Genomic DNA, 20,496 nt, shown 5'->3' on the forward strand with positions numbered 1-20,496 from the left:
GTACCGTTGGTACAATGCTAAGTATACTTCGTCATATAAAATTCCAGTGTATGAATTATTACCGTATATATTTTAACTAGATGCTCTTTTACCAACAGATCTTCAGAGGACTGTCAGTGAACCAAAACTTGAATTCACTCTTGGTAAGACACAACTTTAAATTTTGCATAAAACTAAAGTTGATAGGTCGCATCCAGCCAAGTCATACTCAGAGTAGATCCACAGAAACAATGGACATGACTACCTTAACATCCATTGTGTCTACTCTGAGTAGAATGTAGTTGGATACAATTATATAATATATAAAGAGCATGACTTTCCACTTTAGAAAGCCCTGAAAAGAAGAGAGGCATATAACAGCCATTTTATCAAGTGGCCTTGTAAATGAAACTCTAAAACCTTGAATGGAAGCAGTTTGGGTTGTTTAATCTACTGATGATCTGGCTCAGACCTTTTTATTATTAAACACTGCAAACTTGAGGCTGGAACACTTACGCATTCTAACCTTTATAATATATGCAGGTCTATAAAAGATGGGATTTTTAATGTTGAACTAATTAATATGTTCATGTAAAAATTATTTATAGGAAGGGTTTTAATTTCAAGGTACAGCAGCTTCTTGAGTGTTACCTTTTGAAACAGAATGTCTCTTTGGCAAAGTGTATCTTATTAATTGGTACATGCCATTCTTTTTGTTAAAGTACATGTAGCATAGCTAAAATGTTCAATCAGTCAAGCATACTAATTAACTGAACATGTCTTCATAGCATTAGATAAGCACTTTTTTCCTGTAAAAAAGTGCAGCTTCCCTTGCTTTGTTGAATTGAATTCCAGTGCTTTCAGAAACATTGAGTCATTTCTTCAAAACCTACCAACTTTGCAAGCTTTGTCATTAGTTTCTTTCGGCAGTGGCGTAGCGTGGGGGGTGCCAGGGGGGCCGGCCGCACCGGGCGCAACATCTGGGGGGGCGCGCTCGCTGCCTCCGGAGTCGCCGAAGAGCCTCGGGCGCAGGCTGTAGCAGAGCCCCATGTCTCGTGGAACCGACGAGCTGTGCGTGCGCCCGGGCTGAAGGCGTCCGGCAGGCAGCGGCTCTCAGCCCCGCACGTCAGGGCCGCGGAGGACGTGCCAGGCAGCCCCTCCTCACAGCCCCGCCTCCGCTGCTGCTGCTGCTGCAGCTGCTGGGCCATGTTGCATTTTCCTCGCCTCTCTGCCCCCCTCCTCCTCCGGGCAAGCGGCGTGGTTTGGGCGGCAGCGCCAGCAGCAACTCGACTCAGATCGGCAGGTTAGGGGTTGGGGGGGGCGCAAATTACTTGCCTTGCCCCGGGTTAGGGGGCGCAAATTACTTGCCTTGCCCCGGGTGCTGACAACTCACGCTACGCCGCTGTCTTTCGGTATTATACAATTATAACAGATACTTCAATATGATGCAATGTGAATTTAATGGCAGGAATTAAGACCGGAGTTAAGATGAATAATAATGTTAACTTTGTTTAGATAGAAGGAACGTGTGGATTACTTGTGCCCAGATTTATTCTACAACCTACTAACTGCTTAGTGATTGGCTGGCTGTTACATTTTCATAACTTTGCCAGCAATCCAAACCACAAAAAGTGTACTCAGAATTAAGTCCCATTGAATGCAGTGGGCCTCACTCCTAGGTTAGTAGGGTTGGGCTTGCAGCTTTACTTCCATAATTATTTTAGTAGCTGGGTAGTCATTGTCGTTTACTGTAAAGGCCAGAAGTCATCTTACTTCATCATGATGTATACTGCATTTCAGGTAATACAATTTCTTAGCCTTATCCTAAGCCTTAGCCTTATATTTGATAGATTGCTTTCTTTCCCACTTTTTAATCCAGAAATGGGAATGCAGCATGCATAAAATAATAAAATATACCATTAAAATTGCATTAAGCCTGTTTCTACACTGTATGATACATAGCAATATTCTTGGGTAGTGTATTTTCCCTTCTAAAAGCCCAATTATCGTAATAGTTCCTCAAAGGTCACCTAGCCCAAGCCCAGCCGATACAGAAATCCACCCTTACAGTATCCCTGATAGATGGCTATCCAACTTCTTCTTAAAAGCCTTGAATGATGGAGAGTACACAGTCATCTGAGGGAATGATTTTTTCTTGTAATTTGAACCCATTGGCTCCAGATCTATCCTTTTGTCTGGCCCAACAAAAGGAAAGGATCGTTTCTATCCTATGCTTTTCATACCAGCATTTATTTCTAGATTTTGCTTTTCTGCAGAATGATTTTAACCTGAGCTCACTAGAGAAGCCCAGCCCATTAGAGAAGCTCAGATTTTAAAGAAGCAAGGATATATGGATAGTGACCTATGATGTTTTTCTTCTAAAGCCAGTAGGCGAAAGAGGACTTTTCAGTCATAAGTTTTACTTGTTTGTTTTGGACTAAAAAGCATATTTTGAGGGAAGTATTTTGAGTAACCACTGTTCAGTGAAAAGTTAGTGGATATCTGAGCTTGAAAAACTATTTAACAGCTGGAAGGGTCCTGCTGGGATTTAACCATTTTTAAGAGACACAGTTTTATCACTGATGTTCCGGAGTGATGCAGCAGATAATGGGAATGGATTTTGACAAACATTTCAGACTAAAGGAGATGAAGTGAAGATATAATAACAAAGAGAAAGGGACTCAGTGTTTTGAGAGTGGGGGCTTGGAGAGGTTTATGGTTTCAATTATTTATTATGCATTAAATTGTTTAAGCACAGGGTTTTTGTTGGTTTTTTAAAGCATTCTGATTTGTTCTATGCAGTGTATTACTTATTTCACATATTTTTCAAAAGCTGGCCTAAATTTGTTTTTGGCTAAGCTTTACAACATTTACATTCAGTTGGACAAATGTATCACTCCACTAACTTGCACCATTAATGCAAATTTTGTTTATTTTGATGGTTTGTGTTCTAATGGGGTTCTGTTCCTCAGATTACATGCATTATTTTGCAAAGATGCCCTTGGCTTCATCAGGGAGTTCTACTGGTGAAAATATTTTCATGATTGCTGGGGAACGGGGTTGTTGGTGTTACTTCTTAAAATAATTTTTAAGTACCTAAGTACCTAAAATTAAGTACCTAAAATTTATAGTGACTGCCTGCAGCCTTACACTCTAAAAGGTGTAGGGATGTAGGTGGCGCTGTGGTCTAAGCCACTAAGCCTCTTGGGCTTGCTGAACAGAAGGTTGGCAGTTCGAATCCGTGCGATGGGGTGAACTCACACTGCTGTGTCCCAGCTTCTGCCAACCTAACAGTTCAAAAGCATAACAGTGCAAGTAGATAAATAGGTACTGCTGTGGCACGATGGTAAACAGCGTTTCCGTGTGCTCTGGCACTCATCATGATGTCCCATTGCGCCACATGATTCGGAAATCTGTCTGTGGACAAACACCGGCTCTGTTGGCCTGAATTGAGATGAGCGCCGCACCCTATAGTTGCCTTTGACTGGACCTAACTGTCCAAGGGTCCTTTAGCTTTTACTCTAAAAGGTGTGGCTCATATGGAAAAAAGGAAGGGAAGGGAAGAGGAAATGAGCAAACTCAGGTTACAAAGCAGTTCTGGGACAGAAACAGTTTCAGAGGGAAGGAGTCAAATGGCAGCTGATCTCTCAATGAAGCCAGTGGTGAGGGATTTGGTAGGTTGGCCATCAGTTACATCATTTTGGCATGTTCCTTTCATTTTAGAAGATTAAACAATATAGCTCACAATGTCTAAGCCGAAATTCTGAAGGTTTTTACCCTGAGACCATAGAGTCTGTATTCAAGAGTCTTAGCTACATTTCTTAACAATTGAGGTATGTTTAAGGGATTTTATGGGTTTTATGAGTAAAACTCTCACCAAAGTCTCTCCATGTGCTCCTTCCCTATCATAGTGCATTACCCTTGGCCTGACAGTGGGTATTGGCTATGGGTACAATAGGAACAGGGACGCGGGTGGCGCTGTGGGTAAAACCTCAGTGCCTAGGACTTGCCGATCGTATGGTCGGCGGTTCGAATCCCTGCGGCGGGGTGAGCTCCTGTCTTTCAGTCCCAGCTCCTGCCCACCTACCAGTTCGAAAGCACCCCTAAGTGCAAGTAGATAAATAGGTACCACTTTATAGCGGGAAGGTAAACGGCGTTTCCATGTGCTGCGCTGGTGCTGGCTTGCCAGAGCAGCTTCATCACACTGGCCACGTGACGCGGAAGTGTCTCCGGACAGCGCTGGCTCCCGGCTTCTTAAGTGAGATGAGCGCACAACCCTAGAGTCGGACACGACTGGCCCGTCGTGGGGCAGGGGTACCTTTACCTTTACTTTACAATAGGAACACTTTCTCTTTCTCTCTTGCTGCCCTGTAAAGTTGGAAATACCTCCCAGAATCCAACTGGGAAAATTCAGAACCAGCAAGACCAGACTGTCCTGAAGGACTGGAAGAAATTCATGATATATTTGAAAGACATTTGTAATCAATTGACATTGCTTGTAGGGTTAAAAGAAGTTTTATAAGGAGAACTATATGAATTTCTGCAAAAGAGGACTAAGAAGGAGTTTGTTTAGTATTTGGATTTTATAGCAATAACTATAATAATAAAATGCAAAATTAGAAAAGGAAGTTAGAAAACCATCAGTCGAGGTTGATGGAAGTACTAGGCTGTGATAGCCAAAGGTCTGTTATGTTGTTTAAAATGGGATGTTATGTTTGGAAAACATGTGTGTATATATATATATATATATATATATATATATATATATATGGCAATACCTCCCAGAATCCTTATGTGTGTTGCTAGCACTCCTTAAAATCCCTCTGTTTTCACATGAAGGAGCACATCTGAGTTGAAATTTGGGGTGCTAGGAATGTTTCCCATGGAAGAATTCCCAGCTCCCTGACAACTACCCGCAACAACCCGCTGCAACTTCCTGCAACAACCCTCTGCAACTTGGCCTGAGCTAGCCAGGAAAGAGAGCAATAATTTATCGCTTGAGAGAGTTCCATCTCCCATAGGTAACTCAACATACTGCTGTGCTGTGTATGAAGTTTACTAAACCACAAACATGAAGAGGGAAGAAAACCACTCCCTCTTTTCCTTCCTGTGGTAGAGGCTGGTGAACCTTCTGCACAAAAGCAAAAGCGTTTTCAGCTTATACACAAGGCAGTCAGAATCCAAGCCAAGGTGGAGAACCTGTGTCTTTCCCAGGTATTGTTCAACTCCCATCAGCCCAGCCAGCATGTTTGATGGTCAGGGTTGTCATGAGTTATAATTCAACAACACCTGGCAGTCTACAGGTTCCCTACCCTGGCCATATAAGTGGCTGTTGATAGAGCATGGCCTTAAGTGTATTTGAGAAAGTAAGCTTACTGACAATAACTTGCCTAGAAGTATATTTAATATTATTTATTACATTGGGATAAAACTGATTTGTGAGGCAACATAGAAATAAAACATTTTAAGCATGGTCAGTATTTTGCTATGAGCAAATAAGTGTTGCTTGACCTTTAAACAAACTGAAACAGAATATGACATTCTACACAGGTTGCTGGGATCAGAAACCTTTTTTTGAGTGTGACATTCAGCATTCACATAAGCCATTCATTTGTGGAAGATGATTAGTGGCTTGGCAGTTTTTATTGGCCTTGGGATGAGTTTTTTATCTGACATTCTAGGCCAATTAATGAGATGGCAGCTTTGGGCTATCTTTATTACCTTCCAGCCTGTGAGCAAATTATTGGAGCTTCAAAGAAATGAAAATGTTAAAATATTAGTGATTTAAATAAAATTGCAGTTAATCTTAGAATCATAGCATCATATGGTGGTTTGAGCAAAGTCTGTTTCATTTTGGATTCCAAAGAGCATTTTTGGAGGCAGTGATGATTGTTTATGGGCTCGTCGTTCTTGAGAAAAGCATTTAAGTGTGTAGATGGGTGTCTTCTCAATTATGTCCTGGGGCATAATTTTCTTTTCTCTAGAAAGAAATTTCCTATAGGCCCTAGGACAGGGGTTGGCAGACTATGGCCCGGGGGCCGGATGCGGCCCACCAGGCTCGTAAATCCAGCCCGTGGACCCTGCCACCCACTTGGTCAGTCCCCGCGCTGAACTAAACTGGCGCGGCGTTTCCTTGAAAAGAAGCCACGGATGCCTCACCGCACAGGGACTGACTTCCGTGACACTGGCATGGCTTCAGATTGGCTGCAGGAAGTCTCGCCGCCCGCTTGCTGAGGTAAACCCAGCACGGCCATGGACACAGAGGCCGGTGGGCGGGTGGTGGGTCTGGGCCGCACCATGGGCATCGTGACGGGCACGTTGCAGGGCTTCAGCTGGAGCTTGGCACACCTGCTGACCCTGTGCGTGGTGCCTGGCTCAGCACTGCTGGTGGTGGCATGCTCAGGTCACGTTGGAGCAGCTGTAGGGTGAGCTGTGCGCCACCTGCCCAGCGCTCTGTGTGTGCTGCCTGCCCCCCGACTTGGCCTCGCATGACGGGCCGCAGCACGTGGTGCACGCTGCCTGGGAGCTCCACGGGGACCGGGCAATGAAGCAGCTGCTGCTCGTCAACAACACTGGTGAGCGGGTGGCACCGAGACGTGCTCTTGAGCACGTGCAGAGTGCGTTCCTCCTCCAGGTCCAGAGGTAGCTGCGGGACCGGCTTGCAGGGTATATTTTTTAAAATATAGTCTGGTCCCCCACAAATTCTGAGGAACAGTGGACCAGCCCCCTGCGCTATTAGTAAAATGTTATGAATATAGAAAGGAAAAGACAGCTACAAAAACCACTGACTTCACCAGTCTTCCTTTCTTTTATTTTCTTTGTCTTTGTTTTGGAACCATTCACTTAAATGTGCTTTGACATATCACAGATAAGTGGCGAGATCACAACAGGAAACAGTTTCAGGCAAGTTCAGCTGTAAATGCATAGTATCTCCTCTTATTTTTGATGTGATGAAGCATTCAAGCAATGTGCCCATACAGTGTCCTCTTTCCATATTGTGACTAAGCTGAGTATCTGAATCCATCCTCAGTTTGCACAATCACGGGACTTATTGTGTGGTTTTCTAGAATTCAAATACACTAAGCAATCTTAATTTGCTTAGTTTTCTGGACTCGCAGCTTGCGTTGAATGATTATCTACTCAGTGCTTCTTGGTTGTTCCTGGAAAGCTGGTCACAGTTCCTCTTGCACTTCCTGTGTCTTGCGCTTTACACAGTAACCTCACCAGGCTGGTCAGATATTGTACCCATGTAACTTTAGGTTTAAAGTTATGAGGTGTAGCAGGGAGATTCGCCCTCTTTATATTAACTTTTTGTAATGTTAAATCTATATGCAAAAACAAACAATTAACTCCTAGGAAATCAGAATCTTTGGGGATACCTTCTGTGGAGATTATGAGAATCAATAGATTGTTTGGCTCCCCAAGGATATAGTTGTAAGGGGTGCCCCATGGTTGGCTTAGTTTGACCTTTTTCAGTTTTTTTGAGGGGGTGGGGTGGCTCTCTGTAAAGCTTGTAACTATGTGTGTGATACATCTGCTGGACTGTTAGCAGTCCCATTCACATCAGTAGGTGAGTTATTAACAGTACAGGATTTCCCCCCTACTGCGTCAGGAGGGGTGGAATGGAGAGTAGACCTGTGGCGTTACCCACTTAAAAAAAAATATGAATTGCTTAGTTGTTCATGGGAAGGGTTTGTTCTCTGAGCTGTTGAATAAAACTCCTTCTATAGGGTAAGTTCAGCAGGTTTCCTCCAGTAACTTGTATGCTGAGAAATTGCAATTTCCCCTTAAACAGAAGCATCACCTTAAGACAGTTTACCTGTAACCTGTTCAAAAATAGAGTTACAGCTGCAGTGCTACTGCATGTAATAAAATTGGCAACACACTCTGTCAATTCCTGCCATTTGTGTTCTCTACTGCTTTAAAAATGGAATCTTCACCCTGTGATTAGCCCTGCCAAGAAATTTTATAATGTCTTACTGGAGCATATAAATCAACATAGCCAGTGGCAGTATTTAATTTGACTTCCCTGAAACAGTCAAGCACGATGCAGTTTGTTTAAATAAAAGGTGACTAAGTTGGGGTGTCTGAGAATGATTTCATGGCAAATTATTTGAAAGCTTATCCATCAGGATACTTGGGTGTGGGGGCTGAAATTTGAATTACTGTGTGTGTAAATTTGCATATATGAAGTGTGTGTGTCTGTGTGCGTGTGAACATATGCACATACATGAAGTGGGAGCTTAGTACATTCATATGTAAGAGCTGAACCAGTTCCACAGGAAAGCCTTGCAGGAATTGCATAGATGGTTAGTGGAAATGAAAACTCAATTTAGCTTTCAACATGTGACTTCCTATTTCTGTAAGGTACTTCCAAGGGACTTCCTCTGCTAAATCAGCTGAAGCTTTTCTGCAATTTAACTCTGAAACATAGCTCAGTCTGCCTTGCCACAGAGCGGTGTGTTCACTTTGATTTGTTTTTACAGAGATTTCCCCCCACTTTCCCTCCCCTTCCCCCCTGTGCCATTTCCAGCATGTAAAGATCTAGTGGCTCCAACTCGTGATCGAAAACTGAATACATTTGTGCAGATCACCGTGGTTCAACCTGGAGAACAGTCTTCAACACGATATACAAGCACAGAAATTGTGGAGGTGAGCTCCTTTCTTTGTTCGATCAACATTAGTCATCAAATGCTAAGTTTTCTTTTCTCTCTTAAGCCAGTATAAAGCAGGGGAGGGGAGGGGAGTTGCTGGCATTTGCTTGTTTGTGAAACTTCTGCTTCTGCAGAAGGAAACATAAAAAGTTGTTTGGCTTTTCAGACACGCTGCAAAATGCTCTGGGGAACTATTGCTTCTCCTTTGATGTTAAGACACCCCCCCCCAAATGTAGAAGTATTTTAAAATAGGGAGTTTCTGTGAAGAAAATGTTAGCATGCTGTATGTTTGCAATGAACTATGTCATCCGAAACACAAGGCTTTGTGCTTCATGAAGAATGCGTTCTATGGTTTATACTGATAATATTTGTAGGCATAACTTTCTGCAGCAAACATTGCCCGGTGTGGCTTTGCCCTGGTGACTTTCGGCTTTGTCTGCTTCTTGGAACAAAAGTTTACTTTTTGTTACCAAATATTCATGTTAAGGAGTTTTAGGATACGTTGTGGAAGGAAGCAGGTTTTAATTCTGTGAAACGACATCCGAATTAGCTTCTCACTATTAAAGAAAGTTTCCTGATGCATCAAAGGAATGCTTTTTGAGCAGTCTTCCGGCTGCAAATTTAGCTGTCATGACTTGAACTGCTAGCAGTACTAAAGCTGTAACTCAAACAGCCTGCAACACAGCAGGATGGGCCTTGTGCAGACTGTTTGGCGTGTTGAACTGCATTTGTTGTAGCAGACTGTTCAGGCATCGGTCGAACCCTTTCCTATTGCAGTTTAGAGTTGGCTGACATTCTACACAGAACCCTATATATGTTCAAATTCTGCATTTTATTTTCATGTATTCTTCCATTTGTATGCCACCAGTATCCCTCAAAGGAGGCTAAAAGCAAATTAAAAACAATACAGCTGAGTGGGATTTTTTTAAAAAAAACCTTTATTGATCTGCAAGACCACTATGCAATATCACAAGACTACTTTGCAAAATCCCATCCTTGTGCAAGAGGGTACTGCTTCTTAAGACATACAAAGCCCCTGTGCTCATGGACAAGTAGTTTCGTGCTTCTTTTAATCACAGCATGAAGTAAACACCTTCCAGTAAGAAAAATACACAGCAGGGGAAGATGGCAATGATAAAACCCTGACAATTACAACTCTCAAAAGATTTGGTGGAAACGGTTTCTTTGCCTAGGAAAATTGCTTGTAAAAGAAGAATGTAATGTGGGTGGGAGAAGGAGAGTAGAATGGTTTCCTTGAGCTCCTGCTAGCTTATAGTATCTTGCAGGAAATGCATGGCTGGCTGGAACCCTACACAAGAGCTCTTCTGTTATTCTATGGTATTGGTTTATTGCAAAAGTCTGTGGCAAGTTATAAATAAATTTACAGTATTTGTATTCTTTTTTATCACTTTCATTAAAAGTGAAGCAGCTGTTACATTTATATCTGACGTCTCTGCATAGAGCTTTAAGATGAAAAATGTGGTTCAAAAACATATATTTGAAAATACTTAAATACGAAAAGTTTTTTTTCAAACTTCTTCCATGATGGTAGTGTTACTGCAATTTCTTTTAAAAAGACAGAGAGAAGGAGGGAGTGTGGGGAACCTTTTTCAGCCAGAGGACTGAAATCCCATCCTCTGGGGGATACATGCCAATGGTGGGCATGGCCAAAATGGGCAAGGTCACCCCCCACATATATACATGTGGACATGCATATACACACACACATGCATTTTAGTGATTAAGGATAAGAAGAAGGAACACCACCTTACACAACACAAGCGAATATGAGGTTGTTTGCTTTCCAGTGTTATTTCCAAGGTCAATATTGAGTAGCTGAACAGTCAGTAGGCTAAAGAATAGAGTACTTCTGCTTTTACATACCCTGAGTATCTTATGCATGGAAGAACAACAATTACCGTATAACTTGAAGGAAATGTGATATTTGGCGGTACTAACTACATCAACAAGCTAAGTTCTTTATGCAAAATTTATCCTGCCCTTCCTCCAAATTGTTAAGGACAATGTAAATTCCCTGCCCCAGTGTGGTGTAGTGGTTAAGAGCGACAGACTCGTAATCTGGGGAACCGGGCTCGTGTCCCTGCTCCTCCACATGCAGCTGCTGGGTGACCTTGGGCTAGTCACACTTCTTTGAAGTCTCTCAGCCCCACTCACCTCACAGAGTGTTTGTTGTGGGGGAGGAAGGGAAAGGAGAATGTTAGCCGCTTTGAGACTCCTTTGGGTAGTGATAAAGCGGGATATCAAATCCAAACTCCTCTTCTTCTCTTCTTATGTTTACAACAGCCCTGTGAGGTTGGTTATGCTGAAATGTATTCACTGACCCATGGCCACATATTCCTTTTTGGCTGAGGAAATTCTCCCTCACTGAAGCCCAACACTCCAGTTGCTACACCACACCGGCCCTGCTATATTAAACACAAAGTGTCATTTAAAATAATATTTTTAAAGCTGATTCTGCAAAACTTACTGAGCACCATCCAAGGTGTAGCCTTTGGTGCTGGGTCTAAAATCTCTTCTAAAGTCATACTTCCTGCCCTTGAAAACTCTAGTTCCAGCCAAGCTGTGGCTTTCGACACTTACTTTACTCAGTGGTGAGGCAAAGGCATTCATTGCACACTCAAAGGCACTCCCTTTTACATCGCTTGTTCCATGGCTAAGACTTGGGTGCTAGAAATAGGTTCTAGTACTAAACCCTGATAAGCCTAGCTGGAATTATTTCCATCATACTACAAGCCTATGCATTTCAGCTATGAATCAGTTTTTAGTTTAGCTTGCATTGTTGAGAAAATACTTCTTAAAATGAAAAGGTTATTGATATATATATTTTTTAAAAAATAGATAAATCAAACACTGTTCAAGCTATGCCTATGCCTTTGCCAAGATACTAGCCTTGAAGGTCAAAATGTCATCTAGTCATTGTTCACAGCCTGTTTCTGCCCTGCTTCATAGCCAAACATGTGGTTTTGATTTATTTTCCTGACTTAAGGATTTTTGCTGTTCTTGTGGAAAGGCAGTCAAGTTGTACAGCGCTTTCTCTCTGCTAGTCCATTGCAGGGGGTTGCACTGGATGACCCTCAAAGTCCTTTCCAACTCTGCAATTCTATGATTAACCATACATGAAGATAAAAGGCACGAACTTGGAGGGAGACATGAAGCTCTGTATATAAAGCTGGGAAACTTGGTGACTCCAGCTTACGGTTCCCACACAGCTATTTATGGCCTTGCCTAGTGCCTCCCATATTTTCAGTTCTTTTGCATGAATTGTAACATGTGACTACTTAAATGGAGTGCATGTGAATTTATATGTCTTGGATTATGAATGAATGGCTGAATGGCTGTTCCTAATTAGAGGAGTACTGCTTCGTAGTATACGGTGACACAGTTGCCTGGGGTGGTTTGTGGTCATGAACTCAACTTCTGTATCTCAAAACGTCTCTCTTTATACTGAGTTAGATGTCCGCGCTATTACACTTTGTATCTCTGGCTCTTGCAGTTGGCAATCCAAATCTGCTTTTGCTGCATCAAAAACTCTTGTCTTTGGAGATCCCATGGCTATTGTTTCATTGACCATAGCTGACTGTAGCATGGCACACAGCTGCTACCTTGCTAAATCTGAGTTATGTGCTTATGCTATGCAGGGAACAAGAGACCCACTGTTTCTGACTGGTGTGACGTTCCCGCCGGATTACCCTATCTATGAGGAGACTAAAATAAAACTAACAGTCTATGATGTCAAGGATAAATCTCAAGACACGGTAGGTATCTTGCTGCTTCTTTTGCTAAAATATGCACAGCAATATGACTGATCTTTCCATGGGTTTATTTTGCCGTCCATTTGATCCTTAGGTGTTTTCAAGTGTTGCTGATTGTATTGAATTGTTGTTCAAGTTGCCAGGAAAGAAAGAGTTAAGGTTGTGTGTGGCTTTCCTCTTAACTGTGTCTGGCAGCATATGGAATGGATTGAAATAAGAAGGGTAGAAAGAAAATATGTTACCGATCATAGAGTTCTAGTCATGTAAGACCTGAGTTCTGAAAGAAACGATCATCAAATCAGGCTTTAATTATTCTCATATTGAGACTTGTATTGTTGCAGCCCATCTGCCATCAGTTTTAAAAATGTGTATGTATTACTTACTAAAGAATGTATACTTTATAAGACTGGATTTTGTATCATCTACACACACACACATTAGTAAGAGGTAATGGAATAGGAACAGTTTACCAACATATATCCAGCAACCCAGTTACAGTTTGTCTATATATTCTCATGCAGAGTTTTCCACCCCAAAGGTTTGAAAATGCTTATTTTTTTAAAAAAAACATTCCTGTGTTTCATTTCCTGCTTTTCTTAATATTCAAACGCATCTTTAAAGCATCCTCCCCAGAGCAGCTGACAAGCAAAGAAGTCACAAGACTTTTACATTTGTTTGTATGCAAAAGCTGATAAAATATGGAATCATACCATTCCCCCCTCCTTAAAAACAAAATGCTTTGCATTTGTATTTCGTTTACCTGCTATGGATTATGAATGATGAACACAATATTACATATTGCATTAATAATAGCTAAGAAGATATTTTGTTCACTTGATAACTTTTCAGAAGTGCGACATGTTTAAATTTTGAAGTTGTATTATTTTTAGTGCTTTGTTATTGTTTTTAGATATTTTTAAAAATATTCAATGGCTTCCCTTCTTACCCTTCCATGGTTCATTTTATTTGTCATACATTCCTGCATATTTTTACTATAACCATTCAAATCAGTTTTCCACTTTTACATTCATCAAAAATTATTTACTCTGTTGAATTTATCTTAGTGCTGCCAGTGTTTTCAGATGTATACAGTTAATTTCCATATATTCAATAAACGTTTTCCACTCTTCTTTTAATAGACCGTATTTTTTCCATGTATAAGACGAGCTTATACTGAGCGGGGACGGGCGAATGGTTTTTTGGTGCGAGCCCGAAATTGCAAGCGGCGATTGGCCACTTGATTGTTGGGGAGGAATGCCGAAAATTGCTCTCCCGCCGGAATGAAGCGCGAGCCCAAGATTGGAAGTGGCAATTGTAAGCGACACAAGCAGTTGTGTGGTGCGTTCTGGCGGGCGAGTGATTTTCGGCATTCCCCCCAAATAATCCTCCTCCAAAGCTTAATCCCCCTATTTTCTAAATTTTGAGGCCCCCAAAATAGGGGGCATCTTATACATGAGGGCGTCTTATAGAGGGGAAAATACGGTACGTTTTTCTTGCTCTTATTCTATGTGTTAAATCTGCAACTTCTGCGTATTCCATCAACTTAAGTTGCTAATCCTCTTTAGTTGGACCTCGCTCACTTTCCATTTGGGGGCTAACAAAACACAGGCCGCAGTTGTTGCATACATAAATAACCTTTTCTAACACCTAGGAATTTCTGTCTGGGTTATTCCCACCAAATTGAACTCTGGTTTTTTGGGGAAAGTAGTTTTGAACAGTTTTTAAAATTCATTATAAATCATTACCCAATATACCTTAACCTATTTATATGTCCACCACATGTACAAAAAAATTCCCTCCACCACTTTACACTTCCAACACATATCTGATTCTGTTTTATAAATCTTAGCCAACCTACTTGGAGTTAGGTACCATCTATGAATCATTTTCAAATAATTCTCTTTCAATGAATAACATACAGTAAATTTCAGGTCGCTTTTCCAAAGTTTCTCCCAGAGGTTAAGATCTATATTGTGTCCTATATCTATTGCACAGAGTGTCACTGAAGCTTTAACTAGCTCGCCTTTTGTTTCCCATTCTAATGAAAAATTATACATTTTAGGCAGAGGTTTATCCTTATTTTGTGAGAGTTCTTTTTCATATTGTGAGCCTTGGGCCAGAAATCCATTCTTTCTATCTAATTTAAACATGTTGTATATCTGGTAATATTGCAACCAATCCGTAACGTGGCTCCTTAGTTTTCTATTGATTTCAGTTTGGGTTCCCCCCACCCCCTGTAAAATCCAGCCGTTCCCTGTAGGTTGCCCATTGTCTGTCCATATTAACTCTCTTAATTATAATTGCTTCAATGGGAAATAGCCATTTTCAGATTCTTATATTTCTCCCAGACCCTATAAAGATTCTTTCTAAGAATGTGGTTCATAAAACTCTTACAGATTTTAGCCTTCCCTTACCAAAGACATGCATAGCAGCCAAATTTTAAATCATGACCTTCTAAATCTAAAATGTCTGCATTGCCCAATACAATCCATTCTTTTAACCCACACAAACAAGCTGCCTCATAATACAATTGCACATCTGGCAGGGCAAGCCTCCTCTTTCTATTGTATCTATCATTATTTTATGTTCAATTCTTGGCTTTTCCCTCTGCCAGATGAATTTAGAGATATATTTTTTCCATTCTTTAAAGCAGCTTAAATTATTTACAAGTGGGATTGATTGGAATAAAAACTACATCCTGGGAAATCTATTCATTTTAATGGTGTATTATTTCCAGTTGTTGTTGTTGTTTAGTCGTTTAGTCGTGTCCGACTCTTCGTGACCCCATGGACCAGAGCACGCCAGGCATTTCTGTCCTCCACTGCCTCCCTCAGTTTGGCCAAACTCATGCTGGTAGCTTCAAGAACACTATCCAACCATCTCATTCTCTGTCGTCCCCTTCTCCTTGTGCCCTCCATCTTTCCCAACATCAGGGTCTTTTCCAGGGAGTCTTCTCTTCTCATGAGGTGGCCAAAGTATTGGAGCCTCAGCTTCACGATCTGTCCTTCCAGTGAGCACTCAGGGCTGATTTCCTTAAGAATGGATACGTTTGATCTTCTTGCAGTCCATGGGACTCTCAAGAGTCTCCCCCAGCACCATAATTCAAAAGCATCAATTCTTCGGCGATCAGCCTTCTTTATGGTCCAGCTCTCACTTCCATACATCACTACTGGGAAAACCATGGCTTTTACTATACGGACCTTTGTTGGCAAGGTGATGTCTCTGCTTTTTAAGATGTTGTCTAGGTTTGCCATCACCTTTGTCCCAAGGAGCAGGCGTCTTTTAATTTCGTGGCTGCTGTCACCATCTGCAGTGATCATGGAGCCCAAGAAAGTAAAATCTCTCACTGCCTCCATTTCTTCCCCTTCTATTTGCCAGGAGGTGATGGGCCCAGTGGCCATGATCTTAGTTTTTTTGATATTGAGCTTCAGACCATATTTTGCGCTCTCCTCTTTCACCCTCATTAAAAGGTTCTTTAATTCCTCTTCACTTTCTGCCATCAAGGTTGTGTCATCTGCATATCTGAGGTTGTTGATATTTCTTCCGGCAATCTTAATTCCGGCTTGGGATTCATCCAGCCCAGCCTTTCGCATGATGAATTCTGCATATAAGTTAAATAAGGAGGGAGACAATATACAGCCTTGCCGTACTCCTTTCCCAATTTTGAGCCAATCAGTTGTTCCATATCCAGTTCTAACTGTAGCTTCTTGTCCCACATAGAGATTTCTCAGGAGACAGATGAGGTGATCAGGCACTCCCATTTCTTTAAGAACTTGCCATAGTTTGCTGTGGTCGACACAGTCAAAGGCTTTTGCATAGTCAATGAAGCAGAAGTAGATGTCTTTCTGGAACTCTCTAGCTTTCTCCATAATCCAGCGCATGTTTGCAATTTGGTCTCTGGTTCCTCTGCCTTTTCTAAATCCAGCTTGCACTTCTGGGAGTTCTCGGTCCACATACTGCTTGAGCCTTCCTTGTAGAATTTTAAGCATAACCTTGCTAGCATGTGAAATGAGTGAAATTGTGCGGTAGTTGGAGCATTCTTTGGCACTGCCTTTCTTTGGGATTGGGATGTAGACTGATCTTCTCCAATCCTCTGGCCACTGCTGAGTTTTCCAAACTTGCTGGCATATTGAGTGTAGCACCTTAACAGCATCATCTTTTAAAATTTTAAACAGTTCAGCTGGAATACCATCACTTCCACTGGCCTTGTTATTTGCAGTGCTTTCTAAGGCCCATTTGACTTCACTCTCCAGGATGTCTGGCTCAAGGTCAGCAACCACACTGCCTGGGGTGTACGAGACATCCATATCTTTCTGGTATAATTCCTCTGTGTATTCTTGCCACCTCTTCTTGATGTCTTCTGCTTCAGTTAGGTCTTTACCACTTTTGTCCTTTATTATGGTAATCTTTGTACAAAATGTTCCTTTCATATTTCCGATTTTCTTGAACAGATCTCTGGTTCTTCCCATTCTGTTGTTTTCCTCTATTTCTTTGCATTGCTCGTTTAAGAAGGCTTTCTTGTCTCTCCTTGCTATTCTTTGGAAATCTGCATTCAATTTCCTGTATCCTTCACTATCTCCCTTGCATTTTGCTTGCCTTCTCTCCCCCGCTATTTGTAAGGCCTCGTTGGACAGCCACTTTGCTTTCTTGCATTTCTTTTTCATTGGGATGGTTTTAGTTGCTGCCTCCTGTATAATGTTACGAGCCTCCACCCATAGTTCTTCAGGCACTCTGTCCAGCAAATCTAAATCCTTAAACCTGTTCCTCACTTCCACTGTGTATTCATAAGGGATTTGGTTTAGATTGTATCTTACCTGTCCAGTGGTTTTTCCTACTTTCTTCAGTTTAAGCTTGAATTTTGCTATAAGAAGCTGATGATCTGAGCCACAGTCAGCTCCAGGTCTTGTTTTTGCTGACTGTATAGAGCTTCTCCATCTTTGGCTGCAGAGAATATAATCAATCTGATTTCGATGTTGCCCATCTGGTGATGTCCATGTGTAGAGTCGTCTCTTGTGTTGTTGGAAAAGCGTGTTTGTGATGACCAGCTTGTTCTCTTGACAGAACTCTATTAGCCTTTGCCCTGCTTCGTTTTGATCTCCAAGGCCAAACTTGCCAGTTGTTCCTTTTATCTCTTGATTCCCTACTTTAGCATTCCAATCCCCTATAATGAGAAGAACATCCTTCTTTGGTGTCACTTCTATAAGGTCTTGTAAGTCTTCATAGAACTGGTCAATTTCAGTTTCTTCAGCACCAGTAGTTGGTGCATAAACTTGGATTACTGTGATGTTAAAAGGTCTGCCTTGGATTCGTATCGAGATCATTCTATCATTTTTGAGACTGCATCCCAGTACAGCTTTTGCCACTCTTTTGTTGACTATGAGGGCCACCCCATTTATTTTACGGGTTTCTTGCCCACAGTAGTAGATATGATAGTCATCCGAACTGAATTCGCCCATTCCCGTCCATTTTAGCTCACTGATGCCCAGGATGTCAATATTTATTCTTGCCATCTCATTTTTGACCACATCCAACTTACCCAGGTTCATAGTTCTTACATTCCAGGCTCCTATGCAATATTTTTCTTTACAGCATTGGACTTTCCTTTCGCTTCCATGCATATCCACAACTGAGCGTCCTTTCGGCTTTGGCCCAGCCGCTTCATCAGCTCTGGATCTACTTGTACTTGTCCTCCGCTCTTCCCCAGTAGCATGTTGGACACCTTCCGACCTGAGGGGCTCATCTTCCAGCGTCATAACTTTTATATGCCTGTCTTTGTCCATGGAGTTTTCTTGGCAGGGATACTGGAGTGGCTTGCCGGTTCCTACTCCAGGTGGATCACGTTTGGTCAAAACTCTCCACTATGACCTGTTCATCTTGGGTGCCCTGCTCGGCATAGTTCATAGCTTCTCTGAGTTCTTCAAGCCCCTTCGCCACGGCAAGGCAGTGATCCATGAAGGGGATTATTTCCAGTACTTTGAATAATTAGAATAAAGGTCTTGATTTACAGAAGTGCAGCTATGTTTTTGCAAATATTTTTAAAGGAATTGTTACAAAATTAATATTAAAAAAATAATGCCATAAAAAGTCCCTTGGAGTGGGAAGGTTGTGAATGAGAGCTCTCAAATCTTCAAAACCAGGAAATACAGCATTAATTTGAAATTTTGGAAATCTCCTTTTAATACCTTACTATTTTGTACCATTTTCTGGGCCTTCCTGGTGGTAGTTGGGAGAAAGTCTATTATTTGCTAGTCAGTTGCAATATTATTTGTTCTCCTAGTACTTGGTAGCCACTTGACATCTGCCTCTGAATCACAGAAGCGTCTACCTGGCTTATGAGGGGGAGGGTTGTGTTCCTGTGTCTCCTCAGAGTTCTGAATCCTCTTGACCTGACTCATGGTCCCTTGACATAGGTTGCTCCTCTGTGATGTTTTGTTCTGAAAACTGTTGGTTCCTCCAAAGAGGATTTCTCTAGCTGAGGGTTCTTTAACCTCCAAATTCCAGGGTGCTTCCCAACTCAGTACTATTCATCAGTATTTACCACTTTTGAACATTTGGTGGTGCAATTTACGGTCTCTCTCACACAAGCAAACTAACTTCATTCACACTTGATTTAACATTTTGTGGAACTTACAGCTATTCTAAGCTGTAATTATTATTCTTATTACCAGTTATTTTTTTCCTGGGGGAATGCAGGGGTACGCATGCCCCTAAACATTTTGTGAATCTAAGTTTGGCCATATCGAGGGGCAGTATTTCAGTATGAGTAGGAAAATGAGAGTACCCCTAAACATTTTTCTAAAGAAAAAAACCTGCTTATTACTAACTATTGATTAAGTAGTTGATACCTCCTAATCTGCATGGTGGAGCAGAAAGGTAGAATTCCATAGACTGCCAGTTCAAGTGCTGAGATTAGAGGTGTCAGAAAAATAACGTCTGCTTGGATGTACTTGGCCACTGGAATTCATTCAGACCTTGTGAACTCTGAACTGCCATTCTGTTACTGCCGTTCCAGAGCAATCAAGGAGTAGACAGCAGGAAAAGTGACTGAGGAAAAGTGCAACTCTCTGACTTTTGGTCTCTTGCTAGCTTTGCTTGTCCCTGCCCTCTCCCTGAAGGGTAAAATAAGGAGGAAGGATAAAAAAGGAACAGCATAGCAAGTAGTTTGCAAAGAGTTCTATGAAGCTAAAAATAAAAATTTTAAAAAATCATTTGCTCTACTTTATAAATGTTACATCCTTTTAATATTGGATTCCTATCAACAAGCTCTCCCTTTCTAACTGGTTTGCATCTTTTAAAAAAACTTCCAATTATAGCACTGAAGCCCTTTTTAAATTGTGGAAACAAAAAGTGCATTGGGAACTATGGAAGTGAATAACTTTGGTAAGGAAACATTTAAACTGAGTTTTGAAACCAATCCAGGTTGTTCCACTGCATTCCCCAGTGGGCATTGGACTATATAGTATATATCAGAAAACCACAACACCATTTGGCACAAGTTGCCTAGTCTACTAAACCGCCCCTAGGCTTGAAAGCAGTGTAGACAAGGTTTGGAACTATGTTACTGGATCTGTCTTTGGCCTGTTGGCTGAGAAGATTTGTGGTTTGAAGAATCTAAGTTTTTGCTAGAATCTAAGTTATAGTTCTTCACATCACCTAGGTGTTTCTTGTCTGCCTATGATTAGCCCCTTGCTTCACAATAGAACACAACAGAAAGCTTGTGAAAGCTTCAGAAGTTCTAAAGCTAATTTTTGTTTTGCTGTTGTGAAGTGGAATACTTAATCTCATATTAATAGTTCATTTTCAGAAGAATGTGAAACTTGTTCTTTTCAAATTTATCTGTTTATTGAGTGCTCACTTTGATTTGTTTCCACAAATCAGTTTGTGACACTCACTGTTTATTGAGAATGGAGGTTGCATGGAGGTTATATCAGATTGCACCAAGCAATTGCTGGCCCATACTTATCTGTTCACTTTTCTGTTCTGCAAAAAGCCTGGGTTTCTTTCAGAGAGGAGGGGGCGGGTTTGATGCAGGAGAGTGACAAATACTTGCAATTTTGCACAACCTAAATGTGCAAGTATGTGATTATATT

General features: G+C 41.4%; 1 protein-coding gene across 4 annotated transcripts in view; it reads left to right on the plus strand.

The window, feature by feature from the left end:
• Window positions 1-20,496, plus strand: part of INPP4B (inositol polyphosphate-4-phosphatase type II B) — a gene marked incomplete at its 5' end in the record, with an annotated part of 263,750 nt that overhangs the window by 124,827 nt on the left and 118,427 nt on the right. For all 4 annotated transcript variants that reach the window (XM_081021869.1, XM_081021870.1, XM_081021868.1 and 1 more), the window contains 3 exons: window positions 99-143; window positions 8,513-8,631; window positions 12,293-12,409. In XM_081021869.1, the coding sequence (XP_080877995.1) occupies window positions 99-143; window positions 8,513-8,631; window positions 12,293-12,409 (281 nt within the window). The remainder of the gene's footprint in view (window positions 1-98; window positions 144-8,512; window positions 8,632-12,292; window positions 12,410-20,496) is intronic.

Source organism: Podarcis pityusensis (genome assembly GCF_964106645.2).
Source record: "Podarcis pityusensis genome assembly, chromosome: 9".
Classification (NCBI taxonomy): domain Eukaryota; kingdom Metazoa; phylum Chordata; class Lepidosauria; order Squamata; family Lacertidae; genus Podarcis; species Podarcis pityusensis.